Raw genomic sequence first — 22,353 nt, forward strand, 5'->3', positions numbered from 1 at the left:
GGCGATTATCTATTAAAACTTGCCTTCTCAATTTTTAGCTGTGGACCCGCTATACCACATCCCTTCCAAATTAGCTCCTCTCCAACCCCACCACGGGAATCACAGACTCAACAGGCTGCAGTCCGCGCCGCACCCTCACACCGCATGTGAGCCGCCCGCCTTATCCCAGACAGGGGAGGGAGGAACTGCTCCCATTGGATTGCTGGGCAGAGGGGCGGGTGATGTGAGAAATGTCCTCAGGTGCGCATGAAGAGGGGGAGGGAAGCAGTCCGGCACCGCATCCCTCTGGCTTTATAGTAACGAACTGTGTGCTGGGGCGACGGCGTGCATGCCCACAGACAGGGCTCTGAGTGCCCCCTCTGGCACGCGTGCCATAGGTTCGCCACCAGTTGCCTAAAGCCTCAAAATCAAAAGAGGAAGCTGTAATTTTCACACAAGGATATCAAATTACACATGGTGTACCTCAGCATCAGACAGCTTTGAAATGTCAGAATGAGTTCCTATGTAGTATTCGATTCCTTCCCGAGCTCCTTCCAGAGTTACTCCTCGTATCAGCAGGATGATCAAAACAACATAAGGAAAGATCGCTGTGAAATACACCACCTAGGAACATCAAGGACAAGAAGTAAGTTAGTGTTGCACATGTACATCATCTACAGGCTCTTTCCAACTGCAGGAACATTTTTAGGAACCAAGAACAGGTACTTTTGTAGCATTCCCTCCATTGGAACTTTGGCATTTTGTAGTTCCTGACACTTTTTTGAGCTTCTAGTCCATGCTATGTACTTTTCAATCAAGTAGGAACTATCACGTATGGGTCTCAGGTGACGAATTGTGCTGACTGGTTGACCACAAGCACTGAAGCCATCTTCCAAAGTAGTTTGTACTTTGGAGAGTTATGGGTGAAGATGGTGTGCAGCGCCACCTTGAAGCAGTAAGTAAGCTCCGGATCATGCATCACTTTGTACCCCATTACTCTTCTTTGCACGTTGCACATTTTGCGTGAAGGTTATAGTTCCTGTTATGTGGTGTGAATGTAAAACAAGATAATGGTTGAGGGCTTACATTATGCAGAAACCAATTAGCTCCTGAAAATAGAGTTCCTATGGTGGGAAAATACCTTATGTGTGAACAGGTACATGCTGAAAACTAGGGGATGACTGCTGAATCTCAATAGCAGATAACGCCTTTATCCCATCTTTCTAACTATTCTAACAGTTCAATATCTTCTATTAGGAGATTAAAACAACCAGATTATTTTCTCTCATATAAAGCAGAAAGCTCTATTTTCTTTTCTTTATTTTTAATTCAGTTTACAACAAAAATAAAGTGTATTTACATAAATAAAAATATATCATACCTTTCCTGATGACTTTATTCCTTTAAACAAGGCAGCACCAACTATTATCCATGCCAGCAGGAGGCAGAGAGCAAGATGCCAGATAACGCCTCCAGATTCATCTAATCCACTTGATCGACGAAGGGCTACTTTGCTGAAAATGTAACACAGACAAAATTTAAAATATGCAAACAGAAGTTCAACATAAAAACCTGCTTTTAGGAGCTGGACATAAAACGCATGCAATATACAGTAAGGCAACACAACGAACCACCGAGATTGAGATCTGATTGACACCGCAGCGTCACACTGAAGAGTATGAGGTTTTTTACTGTGGCAGGAGTGCCAATCCTGCAACCAACCGTCAAGTTTTCCCTGCAAGTTGGAGGACCTGCTTGCAGGGCTGGATGCAGATTAACTCATTTAGTAGCGTAAATGAAAACACATAGAGGCAGTACATTTTACATTTCAGCATTACTGTAGTAGCCCAGTGCATGAGGCTAAATGAAGTTGTGGTTACAGAACTTGAAAATTTGCAAAAACATTGTAAAAGTAGAAGTCACACTAAATTTAGAAAGGTTTGGTACCCAGAACTGAAAGTGCAGAGGAACAGCGACTCCAGCTCAAGCTAAATAGTAGGGCTGCAATGATTAGTCGACTTGAACGATAACGTCGACTACAAAAAATTGACGCAGATTTTTTATTGTCGACGTGTCATAAACAGAACCTTCAATAGAGGTTCCAGTCACAAAGAACCACATTGGTTTTTCTAACTGCAATGCACTACATTAACATCTGGGGGCAGTATAATTTGTTATTGTTTGTCAAGACTGCACACAGTCCTACCAATGAAGAAGAGCATCTGAGGAGAAGAAGAATGTAGAGGAAAAAAAACGTGGTTGCAATGGTGAGTCGCATAGAGGAGGGGAAAGTAGATGGAAAAAAATGGAGACAGAAACTTTCTAAAGTGTCAGATCACTTCACCGAAAAAGAAAAAAAAGTTGAATGCAGATTATGCAAAGTGGAACTTTCTTTTCACGGCAGCACCACCACGATGCATGAGCATCTGAAACGCAAGCATCCTGTAACTGTGATGCTGCCGTCTCTTGAGAGGTAAGTTTTATCGGGTAAAGTTAGTGTCCCGTGTTAGCGTTGATGTTTGTACTATAATGTGCATATCAAAGTTTCGACAATGATAGTTAACCCTTAAACCGACACATACTTGGGGGTTAATGCACCTCTGGACGCTAAATACTTTTTAGCTGTACTTTTTAAGTAAACGTCACAAAGAAAATGTGAAATTTTAATGGAACACGTATTTGTTTTCATGCAAAGAGCATCACAATTACTGCAACCCTGATCATTTTACACACTGCAAATGAATTGTAAAAACTATACATAAAACTACTGCAACAATCTATTATTATATATTCAAGGTGCAACTGAAGTCATTGGTAAAATTCAGTAAATCACCGAGCCAACTGCGCTTGAACTGGCTGCACGCAAACACACAGAGGTAAACGTTGATGCTTGCAGGCTTGTCTAGTGCAGCGGCTGAATCCCAGAGACAGTGGGGGTGCAGTTCTACTGGGGCTGGCAATGGTCACAAGCTGGCTGCTTAACGAATATACGGCTTTGACTAATCACCTCCAGCGTGCTGGCAAATTGGTCTGTGAAGGAAATAGAGCCGGTTGCGGGGTTCAATGAATATACATCATCGAATATACTCAGCTCCGGCGTGCTGGCAAATTGCACTGAGAAACAACTTTAGCAGGTTCCGGCTGTTTAAGGGTTAAGTGAATATAATTTCAGTTATGTTTGCTAACATGTTTGGAGCTATAGTAAACGAGTGAATAGGAGTAGCTGAGCTGTCCTAGTTTTTTTTTTTCTTTTTTCATATAATATTTGAGTTCATATGAATAGTAAACCATCTCTAACTAACGTTAGGTAACTTGTGTTTTGGAGTATATCAGTAATTAGCTTGTTGCATATTTTAGTCTGTTATTTTTTTATTTTGGCATAATATAGTACATGATGTGATAAACTACAACACTTTTTCTTCAGAGTGTGATGATTAAAACATCTTTCTCTTTCTGCAAAATCATTCTTGTGTGTTCTTGCTACCTCTACTCCCTCTGAGCGTGTCTTCTCAGCAGCTGGGAACATTGTCTCAAAGAAGAGAGCCAGCCTAACACCAGAGCATGTCGAAATGCTCACGTTCCTGCACTGCAATCAGGAATATATGAACTGAATCTTTTATAAACTGTACATTATTGTTTTATTTTATTTGAATTGAAGCTTTATTTAAACTGTTGGACTTTAAGAAACACCAGTGGCCATTTTTGGTTAAGTTAAATGCACTTTTTTTTGTTTAAAGACTATGTGCACTTTAGTTTGTATTGTTTAATGTATTTCTTTTTTATTGTGATGGTTACACTAATATAAAACATCTGATTATTTTCAAATTCATAGTTGTTATTTTAATTTGATTATTATTAACTTTAATTGTGTTAACGCAGAGACATCAGGGTGACATTCACAGGTGGACAGACGTGAGCAGATGAGGTAAGACATGCACTGGAGCCCAGAACAGGATGTGCAACCACAGGTTGCCGGCATCAAAATAGTCTGGCATGAAATAATTGTGACTAATCAACTAATCGAAAAACAAAATTGAATGATTAGTCGTCTACCAAAATAATCATTAGTTGCAGCCATACTAAATAGTGTCACACACCTGTTTAACATTCCAGAACTGCAAATCATAAATAAAAAAATTTAAAGTTAACAAAGAGAAAAATAAAAATATTGCAGTGATATTATAATGACCAGACCCTGACAATGTGTTATGATATGGAATTATTTAGACAAAAACATTGCTGCTTAATTTATTGTTAGTGACAATTATGACCAATTTGCATGTCTGTCCTTTAAAAATATGCTTGTTTAATTTTGAGTTTGAGTATAGTAGGCTGAGTTAGTAACAATAAAACAGGCAAGGATCGATCAATAATGTGACTTTTTTTTTACAGGGGTATAATTAAATTAGAAGTTATAAAGGAGCTAAAGTTGTAAACCTAAAATTATTAAGATGTTACTTATTTTTCCGGAAGTTGAGCCTCTTCTTTAATTACATTCAGTGTTCAGATTGGAAAGCTTCCACAACCTCTCACTCTCACAAAAAGTCAGTGAACACCTTTATCACCTTTTAGTGCATGCAAGGCAGCATCTCCGCAATGTAAAAGCAAATCTGTACATCACTATAACGGATATGTTTGCAAAATCATCAGGTAAATGGCAAAAATAACTTTAAAAATAAATCAAATTGAAGTTGAAAATAATCATGACATTGAATGTGTGCCAAAATACCTAAATAGCTCATGTACCTGTAGGTGTGTTATTGATTTACAATGGTGGCCAATCTGGGAACTACACCAAGAAAAAAAGATTACAGAGCACAACAATACTGGGTCTAGGTGGAAATTAGTCACAATGGAAGGAGTCAAGTTAGGAAAGCAGCCATCCTTTCCCACTATGCCACTAATTTTACTAAATTGCTAGTTATATCCCCTCAAAAAATCTCCAAAAATATAAGACTACTCGTGATCACACACAAAAAAACTTATTTCAAGCAAACTTGAGGACCACTGTAGTTCTTCTTCCATAACAACTCACTAATGGAGAATGGATGAGGCAATAGTTGCCAAAATAACAAACTATTTCATCAAAGGTACAGACTGAAAATCAACCAAGTTAAAAATGAAAATTTGTTCTTCAAAACTACTTCATATTGATATATTTTACATGCAATGTATTAAAGCTGGCTAATGTATTGAAAACTTAACACTGTATGTGAAGATGTGCCATCAACAGTTCATATCACTTATAACAGGTTGGAGGAATGTCGTTTAGTATTGTAATTTCTGCTTCTTGTTTACCAATGCTATAGAATTGCTCTGGCATTGCCTGGAAATGTATGAAATGTACATCTTTTTAATTTAAGCTGTGTCTTGGCCCTATACCAGATTACAATACTAGTCTCTTTCAAGTTGCTTGTCTACTCGTGTTTTGAATCTTTTCCCTTGAGCCTCAATCATTTTTTGCCTTGCTTTTTGTTTTGAACCTTGTTATCTGACATTCTACATACTCATATTCTTTCTTCTTTGTATTACTTTCTTACTTGGATCATTTACTTGCTGCAGAATGTTTCATCCACATTGCACATGTTGCCACATGAATGGCCTAACACTTAAAAGCTCGACACTACTAGTGGTTTGCGCCTCATCACAAAGGGTCATTTATGCCTGAGGTCCAGGCAAAGGAAAGCTTTGAGCACTTTAGAAGACCTAAGACCTGATCCAGAATGAGGATTTCAGCATGCTTTGGGCTAGCTGACAAACTCAGAAAGGCTTAAATAAACTACATACAAACAAAACACAAAATATAAACTTACTCCCAATATTGTTCACTCGGGCTCTGCACAGAGATAGAGAAGATATTTGATCCCTCACAGGTGGCATTGTTGTCATTTAACCATGTTGAATTGACCAATACAAAGCTTCCATTTGCAGATGTAATGTTGCAATATTCTGAAAGAAAAACTTTCATAAGAATTTTTGTCTTAATAAAAACAGATCATCAATTTGAAATATGCTAGGACTTTCACAGTGTTCCACTAGTCTTCATTTTAGGCAGATAATAGCAATGGTCTTGGAGACTAAGTAATGGAGAAAAATGTAATGGTGTACTTGGCCTCTTAACAGACAAATCAATCACCTATTTAATCAACTATATATTTGAGAGCAGGGTCATAAAAAACTCCTAGGCCAAGAAATGAGTCCATGAAAAATTAATGACCAACCCCTGATACAGTGAAGTACTGATTAGTAACTGAGGACCTGCTTTATCCATTACAAGATATGGGAATCCAGGGGGCTTTTCAGCTTCAAATCAATTGCCAGTCCTGAGTGAAATACCTGGCTTGTTGCCAACATGGGCCCAGTCCCGTCAGTATAGGCACCAATTTTCCATGACCCTGAACTAAAGTAATGCATAAGAAAATGGACAGAAATTTTTGACATCTTTAATAGATTACTTTGATTTAGAATTCTGTAAAAGAACCAATAATGTATTTGTTGACTTATTCCATTTATACTGTTATTTCCTTGTTCCTAGTGATAAGTGTGCTCTGCATATTTCCTTGTAACAAATTACACATGAAAATGCTTATTAATAGCTATTGCACTGTAAATGGCTAACCCTAAGCCTTGACTCTTGAAAGTGTGATGAAATAATATCCATTTAGTCCAATTTCACTCAAGTCAATCTGATGGGAATTCCAGTGTTGTTTGTCTGGTTAAGTATTAACTGTTGCTTATGTACACACTGCAGCCCTTAGAACTTTCAACAAAGCTTTTAGCAAAGTACGTAAAACAGCACTTGTGTTATATTATGCCTTCAATTTAATTACATAAAGTTGCAAAAGGCACACCCAACAGAATCCTAAAGCTGCACATCAGCAATCCTTGGTAAAATGTTATCTCCATTCATCCATTTTCTAACCTGCTTATCTGTTCAAGTTCCCTGTCTACAGTTGACTGCCTTTCTTTTTTTACATGAGACATTTTTAACATAATGTATGTTAATTGGTTTAACAGGAACAGAACATATTATACATTGAGATTGAACCAATTTTACTTATGTTTAGACAAGAATAAGAAAAGAGTTTAGCGGACAAGGGCTGTTCTGGAGTAGCATCACCTGAGCTCAAGTTGTATCCAGTGTAAGAGGTTGAAAAACTGTCAAGGGATGGGTGGGGGTACACAAACTGCACCAAATGGGCAAGATACAGTTAAGAAAGCAAGTTGTATACCCACAGTAGTAAACAGACTGTTGCTTTATCCATATGTGTTGACAGACTGGGTTGGTGCAGGATGAAATGCCCTGGAAGCAGCTTCCTGAATGACACCATGGGGAGACAAAGGCCAAGGAATACTAGAAGGAAGTCAGTACAATGTTTCTGGCCTTGTAGGTGGGAGCAGAGATATCCAGGATGGAACAGCTGGAACCTGGCCTTCCAACAAAACAAACTGGTGTCCTGAATGCTGCCTTTGTAGTCTGGCCCTTTAGCAATGAATTAGCTAAATGGATGGTCTGTCTAGGTTCTAATGGATGCCACTGTGAGCAAGTGACCCTGGAGTATATAGGACCCTTCTGGCTCATGGTGAAATTCCAGAGATTGGTCTGGAGTAATTCCTGGTAGAGTGTACCAAGGTTATTATACTTATTGAAAACTAAAATCAAAACTGAGACTATTTCTAAAAAAACATTTTCGTAAACTGAAATAAAATAATTAACAAAACCGAAATGAAAAACAAAAACTAAACTAAACTATTAAAGTAGCTGGAAAGACTAACTGAAATAAAGTAATAATTTACTAAAATGTTTTTAGTTTTTGTTTTTGAATGAATATTCTTGCCATTAGTCTTTAAACCTTGTAATGTTTAACTGTAAAATAGAAAGTCATCTACCGCAAGCCACCTGCATATATTCAGCCAGTGAACAGCGGCTGGTGATGGAGGGTGGCTGTTCACACAGCATTTGTGGTGACAGAGCAAGCTGACTACTGATGCATAAAGCATGTGAAATAAAAAGTGATTTACTCTGCCAACTTTATTTGCACTTGTTGTATAAATCAGAATTTGTTGGTCAACAAAACCTTTACTGTATGGACAGAAAAATTAGGAGTGAGTAACATTTCAGTTTATTTCCCAGGTGGCTGCATTTTGTTGACAGTAATTCACCTGCCACTTTACAAAGGAGAAATCCTTTCTGAAAATAAACGGCACTGATCAAGAGACTGACTAGGTCATCATACAAGATCAGCATACTGTTACTGAACAAACACTTTTGTTTATAAAAGGTCGTTTAACAACAAAACGATACAAACTTTGTAAAATTCCTGAGTTGGCATTATCTCTACTGAACTACAGGTAGGTAGGTGAAGAGAGTCTGCCAATTGGTGGAAAACTAAACATACTAATGTGTTTTTATATTTATTCTCTATTTATTCATTTATCTTTTTAAATTGATATTCACAGCTCAAAATACCTGATATTGTGAAAATAATACAGTAGCAGAATTATGTTTTAAAATATTTGTCCCCCTTTTTTCAATGTTTCTCTCTCTCTCAAAATAGATAGTTGAAATATCATATTCTTTTTGTTCTTAACATCTGCCATATCATACATATTGCATAACAGGGATTTTTCCTGCCTTGCATCCAAACCTGTTGGGGTAGGCTCCAGGTTTCCTGCCATCCTGCTATGGATAAACAGGTTTAGATAATGTATATATTGTTCCTAATCTCAGATGCTTTCTCTGTTGTTTTGTGGCTGTCCACACTCCTATTACCTGCTCTTACTGTGCTCATTAAGGGTTTACTGTTCTTATGATGGTAATTCAAGTCTCACTGCCTTGACACTACATGCTTGTTTTTCTTTGCTTCTCTCAGTAGAGCTAGGTGGAGTCTGCACACTGATTCAAGCACAAAAAATGTGTTCTTCCTAAGCCCCATTGATTTTCATGATCACACCTGTCAGAATACAGTACAATCTATTTTCTGATTTTTTATATCTTTTCAGGCCTGCAGGTGGCAAAATTCTGTCTATAAATTGTACGTGCCTGAGATGGAATCAGAGATCAATATGGCTGGTAGAAAATAACAAAGCCCAGTATGGGAGATTTTTGTATGCAATATTGAAGGCATTGTAATCTCCCATTGTAAGCACAATTTCTTGGAGCAGGACACTTAGAGTAAAAAACCCTCAAACCTTAAAATTCATCTATCCATCCATTATCCAACCTGCTATATCCTAACTAGAGGGTCACGGGGGTCTGCTGGAGCCAATCCTAGCCAACACAGGGCGCAAGGCAGGAAACAAACCGCGGACAGGGCGCCAGCCCACCGCAGGGTGCATGAACACACCAAGCACAATTTAGAATCGCCAATGCACCTAACCTGCATGTCTTAGGACTGTGGGAGGAAACTGGAGTACCCGGAGGAAACCCACGCAGACACGGGGAGAACATGCAAACTCCACACAGGGAGGACCCGGGAAGCGAACCCAGGTCTTCTAACTGCGAGGCAACAGCGCTACCACTACGCCACTGTGCCGCCCCCTTAAAATTCACCTAAATTTAATTTCAAATTGCCCATTCTGGGCAATAAACAGCAAAGATGAAAAGTGTCAACAGTTTAGCACAAATGACATAGAATTTTTTTTTTAATTCTAAAATTGTATAAAATTGTTCACATTCAGTATCTGGTTTTGATTATGCTTGTTTTTATCAGACAAAAACAAAACCAGATAGTAAACCATGTACTGTACTGTAGTAATCTTCCACAAACATTACACTCATATCCAAACCCGTAAAGTGTAGAGTTCTGTCTGATTGTGACACAAAACTAAACTCCATAGTAGCTCTTTAACCAAACCATAATTACTAAAACTAAAACTAATAGACATAAAAATAAAATAGAAATGCCTTTGTGTAATTAAAACTAAATTAAAACAAAAAATATATGATGAAGGAAAACTAAAACTAAACTGAATTTCCAAGTAAGGTCAGAAAAAATATAGAAATAAAAACTAATATAAAAAGGCAAAATTGTAATAACCTTGGAGTATACTGTCTGAAATAACAGCCAAGTATATGAATTTAGGGGTATGAGTTCGATGATAGCTTGGTGATATGGAGGAAGAAAGGCCAAATTGGGGTTGTGATAACAAAAGAAAGTGACATGAAGTAGCAAGGAGCACTTTGTAGTCGTATAAAAGAGTCAATAGGTAGTCCTGCTAAGGCTATAACATTTGGTTTAATTCTTCTAATATTTTAAATCTCCCATGTTTATTCCTTTCTTGTGTTTTGGCTTTGAATAAATCACTAATGTTGTTACGTTTTGCTCTCTACAATCACACTAGGCTGTTCTTGTAAATGAAATGTTTTTTAGGTCAGACTAGCATTATATTTAGGAAATTGTTCACTTTTGGGGACTAAGGATAAAAAAAACATATGAAACTTGAAATTTAGCTTTACCCAGTACCCTCAAACATCAGTCATAAGCCATGAGCAAGCAGTGGAGTGTTTTGATATACACAGAGTGTGGTCTAGAATGTGAGGAACTCACAAGGTTGCAAGTTCAGCCTACACTACTGACTTCCTGAGAGATGCCAGACTGGTTACTTAATCTGCAGGTGTAACAGTCTTGTATGTTGCATTTAAGGGATTGAGACACAACATTAATGTGCTTTTGCTTTTAGAGGAATCATAAACACATGTTACTTTGGGATTTTATATTCTGTACATGCCTACGTCAGTGTAGCTGATGCCTTTCCTGGCACTGCTGAGTGCAAGGCCTCAACCAACCCTGGGTAGAGTGCCAGGTTGTTCTGTAGTACACTTTAGGCTACACCAGTTTAGATTCACCAGTCAATTTAACCAGCACATCCAGCTTTATTACTGTCTTCCATCAAAAAAAAAACTCACAAGATCAGGCCATGCAACCCAACATGGCGTATTAGTCTCACCAGATATTTTGCAAAATAACAAGTCAATTAATTACAGCACTCTATGCTCTGTTTTTCTGAAGTTGGACTTAGAAGGAGACAGAAGACTGATTCATGCTGATGGAGTTCTCCTTTGGCACAACTAGCTAAGAAGGTTGCTTTCTGTATGGGGTTTGCACCTAAGTCACCCTGTGGGGATGCCATCTGAAAAGAGTGTCATTTGTTCAGTGAGTACTCGGTTGGTTACGTATCTGCCTATCATATAGTGCCTTTCACTGTCTAAATTAATTATAGCATTTTATGCGTGTTCCATCTGTCTTCTATAGTACATTTCATCGGTGTATATATTTATGATGTTTATTAAGAGAGCCTAAACCTGTCCAGGGGTCACACTTGTACATAAGTGATCAATTAAAATTCTCACTAAAGCTCAAAGCATACTTTTACAGCATTTGAAAAACTGTCCAAGGAAATCCATGTGAACATGGAGTTAGAATGTAAATTCTGCAGAGAAAGCGCAAGTACCATGAGGTGGCAATTCTGTTTGTTAGGTCAATTATCCATACCTTTGGACTGCTTACTGCAGTTCTCATCAGACCATTCAAAACAGTCACTCCATGGAAGGGGGAACTGGAAGGATGCAAACAAGTAGTAAATACTGTAGCCAATGATACAGTTGTAGTAGATTGCCACAAAAGATGATACCAGCACCATTGTAACACCAACACCTGTGGATGAAAAATTGGGAAAAAACAAACAAACAATGTTTAGTTTAATAATAATAAAAAAAGAGTGTCGGCCTCTAGGAATAGAATATTTATGTATAAAGCATGGCTTTATTTTACTATAAATAAAAAAGTGCAGGCTATCTCACAACTTTGAGAAACCATTGCATCAGGAATATCTCATTTAAAACCTGCTCATGTGGGCAACTACTGCAGCTTTCTTCTATAATAGAATGTTTCTCATTCTAGACATGCATCCATGTGAATGACAATAGATGAAAAGGGATGGGAATATTAATTTGAGAAGTGTAATAAAAGTTTATTTGTGTTGAATTTAATTGAAATGACATAGTAGTCTTTCCAGTAACGTCTTTCTGCACTCGTCGTCCTGAGTTAAGGTTTCAACTTTGTTTCATAAAGTGAACAGGTTGCAGGACTAGTGGCATACATTTAGGCAAAAAACAGCACATTTTTGTTGAAACTCCACTAAAATAACATACTAGTTGATCAGATCACAGGGGGTCAAAAGGAGGCATTGCCGTGTCAGTTGAACTCTCCTTGGCTTTCAACAAAATGGTTTTTAAATGTTTTCCTCCTACTTAACTTGCACCTTAAAATCATTTATGTGCTGTCTGTAGGCAGCTAATTCACAAATCAAAAAACACTGAAGCAATCATTTGTCCAATTCATACTGACTTCGTTCTGTAATGAAATAAAAATACAGATATCACAGCTTTCAAACAATTTTTTGCTGCAATTTCTTAACATTTCTGGATCAGTTACGGGGTAAAGTGCATTTTGGCAGTTTTATTTTTGTTTTGGTTACCAAATGAATTGAGGTTTCTAATTACATTAGATGTGGAGCACATAACACATTTATCTTACATTAATATTTATATTTGTTGTCGTGAGGAATGATGTATCTGTTAATGCAGGTGTTATGTTGGAGGAAGGCAACAATATAGCCATGTTAATTATTTTTCAGGAAAGGTTGTAGAATAATTAAATATTAATTAAATAAAAATCCAGTTTATTTTGTAATGCCAAATTTTAGGAGTGAGTACTTGTTACTTCACTGTTAACTGGGATTAATGATCAGAGTAAAGTTTCACTTGGATAGCTGCAGCAATTCTTTTTCATCTGAAATGTCACTGCTGGTCAAATCAAATTCTCAGTTAGAGGATCTGTACAAAATTTTTTCAAAACCTGGCATGATCTGATCAATATTATTTTAGAATAAGAGAAATAACTATTACCGCATTTAATTCCCTTCTCCATCTCTTATTTACATATATATTTATTTCTCCCTTTCCTTTGCTTATTGTTGTCTTATTAAAAAGCCCTAAGCAATTCTCCTTTAGCTAAGCTCTCCTTCTCAGGGGTGGGGTTTGATTTGTCTTTAATTTGTTTGGTTATAAATTGATCTATTTGTATGGAATGATTACAATAAAATTAATAAAATAAAAAAAAAAAAAAAAGAAATGTCACTGCTCCTGTGCCTCCACAGAGATTTCTATGGAGGATACTGGATCAGTTGACAAGTTTTGGATCATACTGACTTCTTGGTCTCACCAGATTATATAGTGCCTGGCATACATTGGAATGGTTGACCACCAAGTTTAATGTGGCCAGGATGAGAATTAATTAGCATTTCTATACCTGAAATGCAGGTTATGGAAGAAAACAGGCCAGTTGAAAAGATGCAAGTGCTTAAGGGTCTTGTTCAGAGAAATGGTAAAAGTGATCATAAGAACAACCAATAAATCAACTGCAGATGTGTGAGTTAGAATCAGATGAACCTTTCAATTTGCTACTTAATCTAGATTACAGGGAGCTTAATCTGGAATTACCTGGGGAGCATCTGGGAATTCTCCAACTAGAGGTTAGTGGATGGGATAGCCTGGTCTGTCCATTTGGTGTGTTGCTTCTGGCACCCTCAGCAGGTTAAGTGACGTGTCAATATGACTGATCATTTCATTTAAAAGGCTGCATTGCTCACCTTGGTTTTCTTTGTGCCTGTTGTGTGGATTAGTTCAGTGCATATAGAAAACGTCTCCTCGGTTTGTTCACGTGTCTACACCATGCAAGCTACTGTAATTCACTTAGACATAATGGTATACTGTGGCATGCAAATGTTTGGGCACCCTTGCTTAAAATGCTTACTGCTGTGAATAGTTAAGTGAGCAGAAGATGAACTGATCACCAAAAGGCATAAAGTTAAAGATGACACATTTCTTTTATTCATTTAATGCAAGATTAGTGTATTGTTTTTGTTTTGTACAATTGTACAGTGTAAAATGAAAGAAGCACCATGCACAATTTTGGGCACCCTAAGATATCTGAAGTCTCAAATAGTTTTTCCCAAGTTCTCAGACCTTCATTAGTTTATTAGGGCAATGGCTCATTCACAGTCATCGTTAGGAAACCCCTGGTGATGCATACTGCAAAGTTGTATAAATTCTCTGAATCCTTCAACCTTGTCCCAGCATTCAGCAGCCTTGGGCTCCTCTAAGCAGCTACCTAGGACTCCGTAAAATAAAATACTTGATGCTCACAAAGCAGGAGAAGGCTACAAGAAGATAGCCATTTCCTCAGTTCATAATGTTATTAAGAAACAGCAGGTAATAGAACAGTGGAGGTCAAGCTGAGCTCTGGGAAACCAAGAAAACTTTCTGAAAGAACTGCTCATTGGATTAGGTAAAGAAAAACCCCTGTTTTACTGCAAAAGACCTTCAGGAAGATTTAGCAGACTCTGGAGTGGTGGGGCACTGTTCTATGACGGCGACACTTGAACAAGTATGACCTTCATGGTAGAGTCCTTTCCTGTGTCCTAACTACAAAATTCAGCCCCTGACATTTGCAAATGAATATCTAAGCAAGTCTGGTGCATTTTGGAAAGAAGTCCTATGGACTGATGAAGTCAAACAGAACTTTTTGGCCACAATGTGCAAAGGTATGTTAGGAGAAAAAAGGTTGCCGGATTCCAGAAAAAGAACACCTCTTCAACTATTAAGCATGAGGGTGATTGATCATACTTGGGGCTTGTGTTGTAGCCAGTGGCACAAGGAACATGAGATTGGTAGAGGGAAGAATGGATTTAAATAAATACCAGCACATTCTGGAAGCAAACACCACACCATCTGTAAAACAGTTGAAGTTAAAATGAAAATGTGCCTTTCAACATCATAATAATCTGAAACACACCTCAAAATCTACAATGGAATAACTCAGGAGGCTTAATCTGATGATTTTTGCCATGGACCTCACAGTCCCCTGACCTACACATCATTGAAAATCCGTGGATAGATCTCTAAAGAGCAGTGCATGCGAGACAGCCCAAGAATCTTGCAGAATTAGAAGGCTTTTGCAAGGACAAATGGGTGAAAATACCACAAGTAAAACACTCTTAGCCAGCTACAAAAAGTGTTTACAAGCTGTAATACTTGCCAAAGGGAGTGTTACTAAGTACTGAGCATGTTGGGTGCCCAAAACTTTGCTTCGCATTCATTTAATTTTTTTGGTATTTTGTACCTGTTAATGATGGAAATAAAAATGTAATCTTGCTTAAAATATTAAAGAAAGGTGTCATGTTTAACTTTATGCTTTTTGGTGATCACTTCATCTTCTGCTCACTTAACTATTCACAGTAACAGATGTTTTAGCAATGGTGCCCAAACTTTTGCATGCCACTAAGCAGCGTCTATCAACAAAGCATATCTTAAAAGAATTACTGTTTTAATTTAATTTATTCCATGCTTAACGGTTCCAACATAAAAATTGCTAGATACATTTGAGACCATGCTTGAGTAGCAATGATCCAGGCAACAAAAAAATGCTTTACCCTTCATTTTGGTTAAAATACAATTAATGACCAAATTGCTGGTGCATTAGAAGGAAATAAACGCAAATCCCAGTACTTATGCGCTGAAGGCTCATTAAGCTAGGGTTTAAAATCAACATTTAATGGAAATGTTAAAAGCCTTTTTTTTTTTATAACCAATGCAGTTTATACTGACCTTGCATGATTGGGACAGCCTTCCACACAGAAACAGGACCAAGACTTGCAAACTGCCCAAAGGAACATTCCAGAAAGAAGAGGGGGAGGCCCGCAAAGGCCAGCATTATGGTGTATGGAATCAGAAATGCACCTACAAAACAGTACACATTTTTATGTTAGACTGAGACCTTTCATCGAATCATTAAAATACTCGAAGCTGTAAAATGTTACTGCTAGTGATCTTCTAAAAGATAGGCCTTCAAAAATCACATTCCGTGTAACAAGTCAGTTGATACTGTTGAGGACAAGCAGCACTTTGACTTCTGGGCTGATACAAGTTCCATTTCTGTGAGTTTCCAAGTTACTTCCACAGTCTACTAAGCTGAACAAAATTGGCATCTTGTTTGGGGCAAGTTTCCTGCTCTCCTAGAAACTTTATTAGGAAAATAAGGATTAGAAAAATGGATGTCTGGATAAAATACTACTAATCTGTATTTGCTGTAATTTAATGATGGTTTTTTAAGTGCCATGTTTCTGTTTTTCTCTCTTTTGCAAACTGTAAGAAAGCATACAGTAAGTATATTAGTTATGGTAAAAAACTAAACAGTAATGTGTTAAGCTTTTTTAATTGAGATTGTGCTGGTGATAGTCTTGGTCCACCACTGTCTATACCGAGTCTTTATGTTCTCTTGTGTGGATGGACTGGTGTTCTGTTCAGCATTTGCTCCTGCCTGGTATCCTATACTGCAGGATACACTGGAATATGCTCTGGTTCTTCACAGCTCAGCAGTGAATTAGTTAAGTTCATATAGTGGATGGTAAGCATGTATAATTATGCAGTGCTTTGCAAATGACAATTTATTTCTTGGTAAATGTAATATATAAATGTAAAAATTCACATGATATATGTGATATGAACAACAGAACATCAAAGTCAAAACAGACCACCAACATGCTACCAGGAAGTATGAGATCACCAGGGAATGACAACTCTAACAACAAGACAGGAGGTATCAGTGCTAATGAGGTGAAGGCATATGAAAATAGCCAAGGGGACACATTACGGAAGGTAATTACACAAATACACAAGTGCGTGTCACCTGTGGGGTACACCCTTTTATTTTCTGAAAATCAATCATTAAAGTTTTGGTTACATTTTACAGCCAGAGGACCTTCCTGACACTAACCCTCTCTATTTACCAAGTCTTGTGACTGGCACCAAGTTGGGCTGGTTTGCTCCCCTTGTGGCTAGATTAAGTAAATAGTTAATTACAATTATAAAACTGCACTGTTATCACAGAAGAGAGCTAGATGTGTAATGAATATATTCATAATCAACTAGCAATTCTATGATTCATTCAACCCCAACATTCATTGTTAATGCATAACAGCACTGATGGAACAGATTCACTTTCTATGGAAACAAATATGGTAAAGTGAACAACATAGTCACCAAGAAGGTAAAGTAAATTCACACTAGGGAAATGAATACTCATCATGGTGACCAAGGCCAAAACATAAGAGCTTTTACCATTGATTTTTAAAAATGCATATCTTCACACACATGAGCAAATCTCAGTATCATGTGCATCTTTCCTACATGTCTTTGAACTGTAAGAGAAACCAGAGTAAGTTTGGGGAACTTGACCAAGGAAAGAACAAGCGTATTATTGGCACCCCAACTACTAGTCAAAATGTGAGCCCAGGCTATTAGGCATCAAGACAACCTGCTGTCCATACATAGTTACAATAATGCAAACTCAATGTAAAATACTTGCAAATATTGTTTAGTTTCTTATGTGTGCAGGACTCCACTGATTACTTATTAATACATCTACTTCCTGGACATTTATTGGCATTACACAATTATTATACTTTAGCACACAACGGATCCTCTTTGCTTTCAATTGCACTGAATGGCAAGGGAGTCAAAAACTTCTGTGGCAGTCAAATGTCTCTTGTAAGCATTTTAAAAAAACTCAAACCATCAAACAAGAATAAAAAAATATATAATGCAGCTTGGCTTCACAGAAAATATTGACCTAAGGAGGCACAATATAGTCTGTTTTGCCTACCTGACCTTAAGGCACTCCTTACCTCCTCACAAAGCCCTTATTATGCTATCGCACACTTGCGCTGTCTTGGTTCGCTGTGCAGCAGTTTAAGAACAACAGTTTCCCATTTCCCTGGGACAGAATAGTTTTAGGTTTCAAAAGACTCCAGGCAGTGTTAGTCTTTTGAGTAATTAATGCCACACACTGCTAAGTAGGTGGATTTTCTGCTTTTCATTTCACAAGCCTATACTGATTTTAAATAACTGTTGGATGAGTTAATAAAACTGAAGCACAATGTGGGTTTTTAATGAGTTAACTGCATATACAGTAAATCATTTAATCCTACTGTATAACAAAGCATTTGATTGCAGAGTGGCAGCAGCTAGCATTGTTGCATTATGGTTCCAGCATCCTGGGTTCAAATCCTGCACCTGGTCCTTATCCATATGTAGTCTGCACATTTAGCCCATATCTGCATGGATCCACTCCCCCACACCTCCCCACAAACACACACTTTCTGTACATTTCCGGTTTATTAGGAGACTTTCAAAGTGGCCCTGTGTGCCCAGTGTGCAAGTGAGTTGACCCTATGACGAAAAGAAGCCCTATCCAAGGCTGATTAGTGCGTTTTGCCTGCTGATGCCACATGACCTAGATTTGAGTTACTTGAGTTTGAAACAAGATTGTTATATCATATTATGGTATATTTTACATTGTGATAATGGGATGTTAGACCATGTCCCTCTGGTCTTTAGTTCAGTCACCTCAGAGCACCAAAACTCCAGGGCTGTGGTGCTTCATTGCCTGCATTTTTCCAACTTATACTGTGTTATATTTATAATGCAAATAAACAATTACTTGATTGTGAAAGTGTCTACGTTTTGCTCTCAGTGCAGCTCCTTATTCAAAATTCCAAATTGAGCATAGTTGAGGAAGCTAATTTCTCTCTCATACTTAATTACATTGTTTTGTTATAATTTTCTTTTCTTTTATGTCAAAATGTGTTTTGCACATATGCACCAAGTTTGTGGGAAATGTGCACATCATTGATTCCAGATTAAAACCAGGTGCCAGCTGATTTAAGCTTGAACATCTGGATTAGTGGCAAGATATTTTGCTTTTTTGTGATAAGAATAATAGTCTGCTATATGATGATTATTTTTATTGGCTTGGAAGCATGAGACCACCAATTATGTTTCTCAGGAACCATTGTAGGTACATCATTACTTGATGAATACTATTCATCAGAATCTTCCTCTGTAATGTATCTCAGATTTGCATAATTAAATTAATGTTATTAATGTTATTCATAAAGGATCAATTAGCCATACCACCTGAGCTTCAGAACTGGTCATCCACCTGAAGCTAAGCATGTTTGCACCCAGCCAGCTGGATGGAAGGCCATCTAGGTAAAGTTTTTGTTGTTGCTGGAAGAGGTGTTGGTGAGGCCAACAGGGGGCACTTACTCTGTGGTCTGTGTGTGGATTCCAATGCCTCAGCTCCAGTGCAGGGACAAAGACACTGTGCTGAAAATATGGTGCATCCTTTGGATGAGACATAAAACCAAGGTCCTGACTCTATGTGGTCATTAAAGATCCCCAAGCATCTTTCAAAAATAGTAGGGTGTATCCAAATGTCCTGGCTGAATTGCCCATTATGGCCTCGTCCATTCTGGCCTCCTAATTATCCTCTGTCTCTAATCAGCTCTCTCTCCCTCAGCACTTCACAACCTAATTGATAATTTGTTATGAGCATACTGGCAAAACTATGGATACTGTTGCATCATCCATGTGGGTGATGGTTGAATTGGTTCCCCTCTGTCCATGTATAAAGTGCTTTGAGTAGTGAGAAAAGTGCTATATAAATGTAAAGAATTATTATATACAGTGATACACACCTAGTCTATCTATCTATCTATCTATCTATCTATCTATCTATCTATCTATCTATCTATCTATCTATCTATCTATCTATCTATCTATCTATCTATCTAGATAGATAGATAGATAGATAGATAGATAGATAGATAGATAGAGTTAGGTCCATAAATATTTGGACAGAGACAACTTATTTCTAATTTTCGTTCTGTACATTACCACAATGAATTTTAAATGAAACAACTCAGACGCAGTTGAAGTGCAGACTTTCAGCTTTAATTCAGTGGGGTGAACAAAACGATTGCATAAAAATGTGAGGCAACTAAAGCATTTTTTTAACACAATCCCTTCATTTCAGGGGCTCAAAAGTAATTGGACAATTGACTCAAAGGCTATTTTATGGGCATGTGTGGGCAAGACTGTCATTATGTCAGTATCAATTAAGCAGATAAAAGGCCTGGAGTTGATTTGAGGCGTGGTGCTTGCATGTGAAAGATTTTGCTGTGAACAGACAACATGTGGTCAAAGGAGCTCTCCATGCAGGTGAAAGAAGCCATCCTTAAGCTGCGAAAACAGAAAAAACCCATCCGAGAAATTGCTACAATATTACGAATGGCAAAATCTACAGTTTGGTACATTCTGAGAAAGAAAGCAAGCACTGGTGAACTCAGCAACGCAAAAAGACCTGGACGTCCATGGAAGACAACAGTGGTGGGTGATCGCAGAATCATTTCCATGGTGAAGAGAAACCCCTTCACAACAGCCAACCAAGTGAACAACACTCTCCAGGGGGTAGGCGTATCGATATCCAAGTCTACCATAAAGAGAAGACTGCATGAAAGTAAATACAGAGGGTGCACTGCAAGGTGCAAGCCACTCATAAGCCTCAAGAATAGAAAGGCTGGATTGGACTTTGCTAAAGAACATCTAAAAAAGCCAGCACAGTTCTGGAAAAACATTCTTTGGACAGATGAAACCAAGATCAACCTCTACCAGAATGATGGCAAGAAAAAAGTATGGAGAAGGTGTGGAACAGCTCATTATCCAAAGCATACCACATCATCTGTAAAACACGGTGGAGGCAGTGTGATGGTTTGGGCGTGCATGGCTGCCAGTGGCACTGGGACACTAGTGTTTGTTGATGATGTGACACAGGACAGAAGCAGACGAATGAATTCTGAGGTGTTCAGAGACATGCTGTCTGCTCAAATCCAGCTAAATGCAGTCAAATTGATTGGGCGGCGTTTCATGATACAGATGGACAATGACCCAAAACAAAAAGCCAAAGCAACCCAGGAGTTTATTAAAGCAAAGAAGTGGAAAATTCTTGAATGGCCAAGTCAGTCACCTGATCTTAACCCAATTGAGCATGCATTTCACTTGTTGAAGACCAAACTTCAGACAGAAAGGCCCACAAACAAACAGCAACTGAAAGCTGCTGCAGTAAAGGCCTGGCAGAGCATTAAAAAGGAGGAAACCCAGCATCTGGTGATGTCCATGAGTTCAAGACTTCAGGCTGTCATTGCCAGCAAAGGGTTTTCAACCAAGTATTAGAAATGAACATTTTATTTCCAGTTATTTAATTTGTCCAATTACTTTTGAGCCCCTGAAATGAAGGGATTGTGTTAAAAAAATGCTTTAGTTGCCTCACATTTTTATGCAATCGTTTTGTTCACCCCACTGAATTAAAGTTGAAAGTCTCCACTTCAATTGCATCTGAGTTGTTTCATTTAAAATTCATTGTGGTAATGTACAGAACCAAAATTAGAAAAAAGTTGTCTCTTTCCAAATATTTATGGACCTAACTGTAGATAGATAGATAGATAGATAGATAGATAGATAGATAGATACTCCAGTTGCAGCATACTGATAAAAAACAATATTAAAGAGTAATAAAAATGCAGGTATAACATACAGTAACTTTGTATAATGTTAACGTTTACTCCCCTGGGCTGAATTGAAGAGTCGCATAGTGTGGGGGAGGAACGATCTTCTCAGTCTGTCAGTGGAGCAGGACAGTGACAGCAGTCTGTCGCTGAAGCTGCTCCTCTGTCTGGAGATGATACTGTTCAGTGGATGCAGTGGATTCTCCATGATTGACAGGGGCCTGCTCAGCGCCCGTCGCTCTGCCACAGATGTCAAACTGTCCAGCTCCGTGCCTACAATAGAGCCTGCCTTCCTCAACAGTTTGTCCAGGTGTGAGGCGTCCCTCTTCTTTATTCTGCCTCCCCAGCAAACCACCACGTAGAAGAGGGCGCTCGCCACAACCGTCTGATAGAACATCTGCAGCATCCTATTGCAGATTTTGAAGGACGTCAGCCTTCTAAGAAAGTATAGTCGGCTCTGTCCTTTCTTACACAGAGCATCAGTATTGGCAGTCCAGTCCAATTTATCATCCAGCTGCACTCCCAGGTATTTATAGGTCTGTACCATCTGCACACAGTCAACTCTGATGATCACGGGGTCCATGAGGGGCCTGGGCCTCCTAAAATCCACCACCAGCTCCTTGTTTTTGCTGGTGTTCAGTTGTAGGTGGTTTGAGTCGCACCATTTAACAAAGTCCTTGATTAGGTTCCTATACTCCTCCTCCTGCCCACTCCTGATGCAGCCCATGATAGCAGTGTCATCAGCAAACTTTTGCATGTGGCAGGACTCCGAGTTGTATTGGAAGTATAGTGACAACTTTGGGGCACAGTCTATACCTACTAAAGCTAAACCTTCCAATGTGGCACCTTTTGATAGATCTGACAGGTACGAAGGGTATGGGGAGTTCATGTATGAACTATCAATTG

At 38.3% G+C, this 22,353-nt stretch overlaps 1 protein-coding gene across 1 annotated transcript in view; it reads right to left on the reverse strand.

The window, feature by feature from the left end:
- LOC114662323 (sodium- and chloride-dependent neutral and basic amino acid transporter B(0+)-like) overlaps nt 1-22,353 on the reverse strand; it is a 50,668-nt gene that overhangs the window by 19,074 nt on the left and 9,241 nt on the right. Inside the window, 5 exon segments of the mRNA XM_051935377.1 lie at nt 463-603; nt 1,361-1,493; nt 5,793-5,928; nt 11,475-11,636; nt 15,650-15,781. Coding sequence (XP_051791337.1) covers nt 463-603; nt 1,361-1,493; nt 5,793-5,928; nt 11,475-11,636; nt 15,650-15,781 — 704 coding nt within the window.

Source organism: Erpetoichthys calabaricus, chromosome 12 (assembly GCF_900747795.2).
Source record: "Erpetoichthys calabaricus chromosome 12, fErpCal1.3, whole genome shotgun sequence".
Taxonomy (NCBI): Eukaryota; Metazoa; Chordata; class Cladistia; order Polypteriformes; family Polypteridae; genus Erpetoichthys; species Erpetoichthys calabaricus.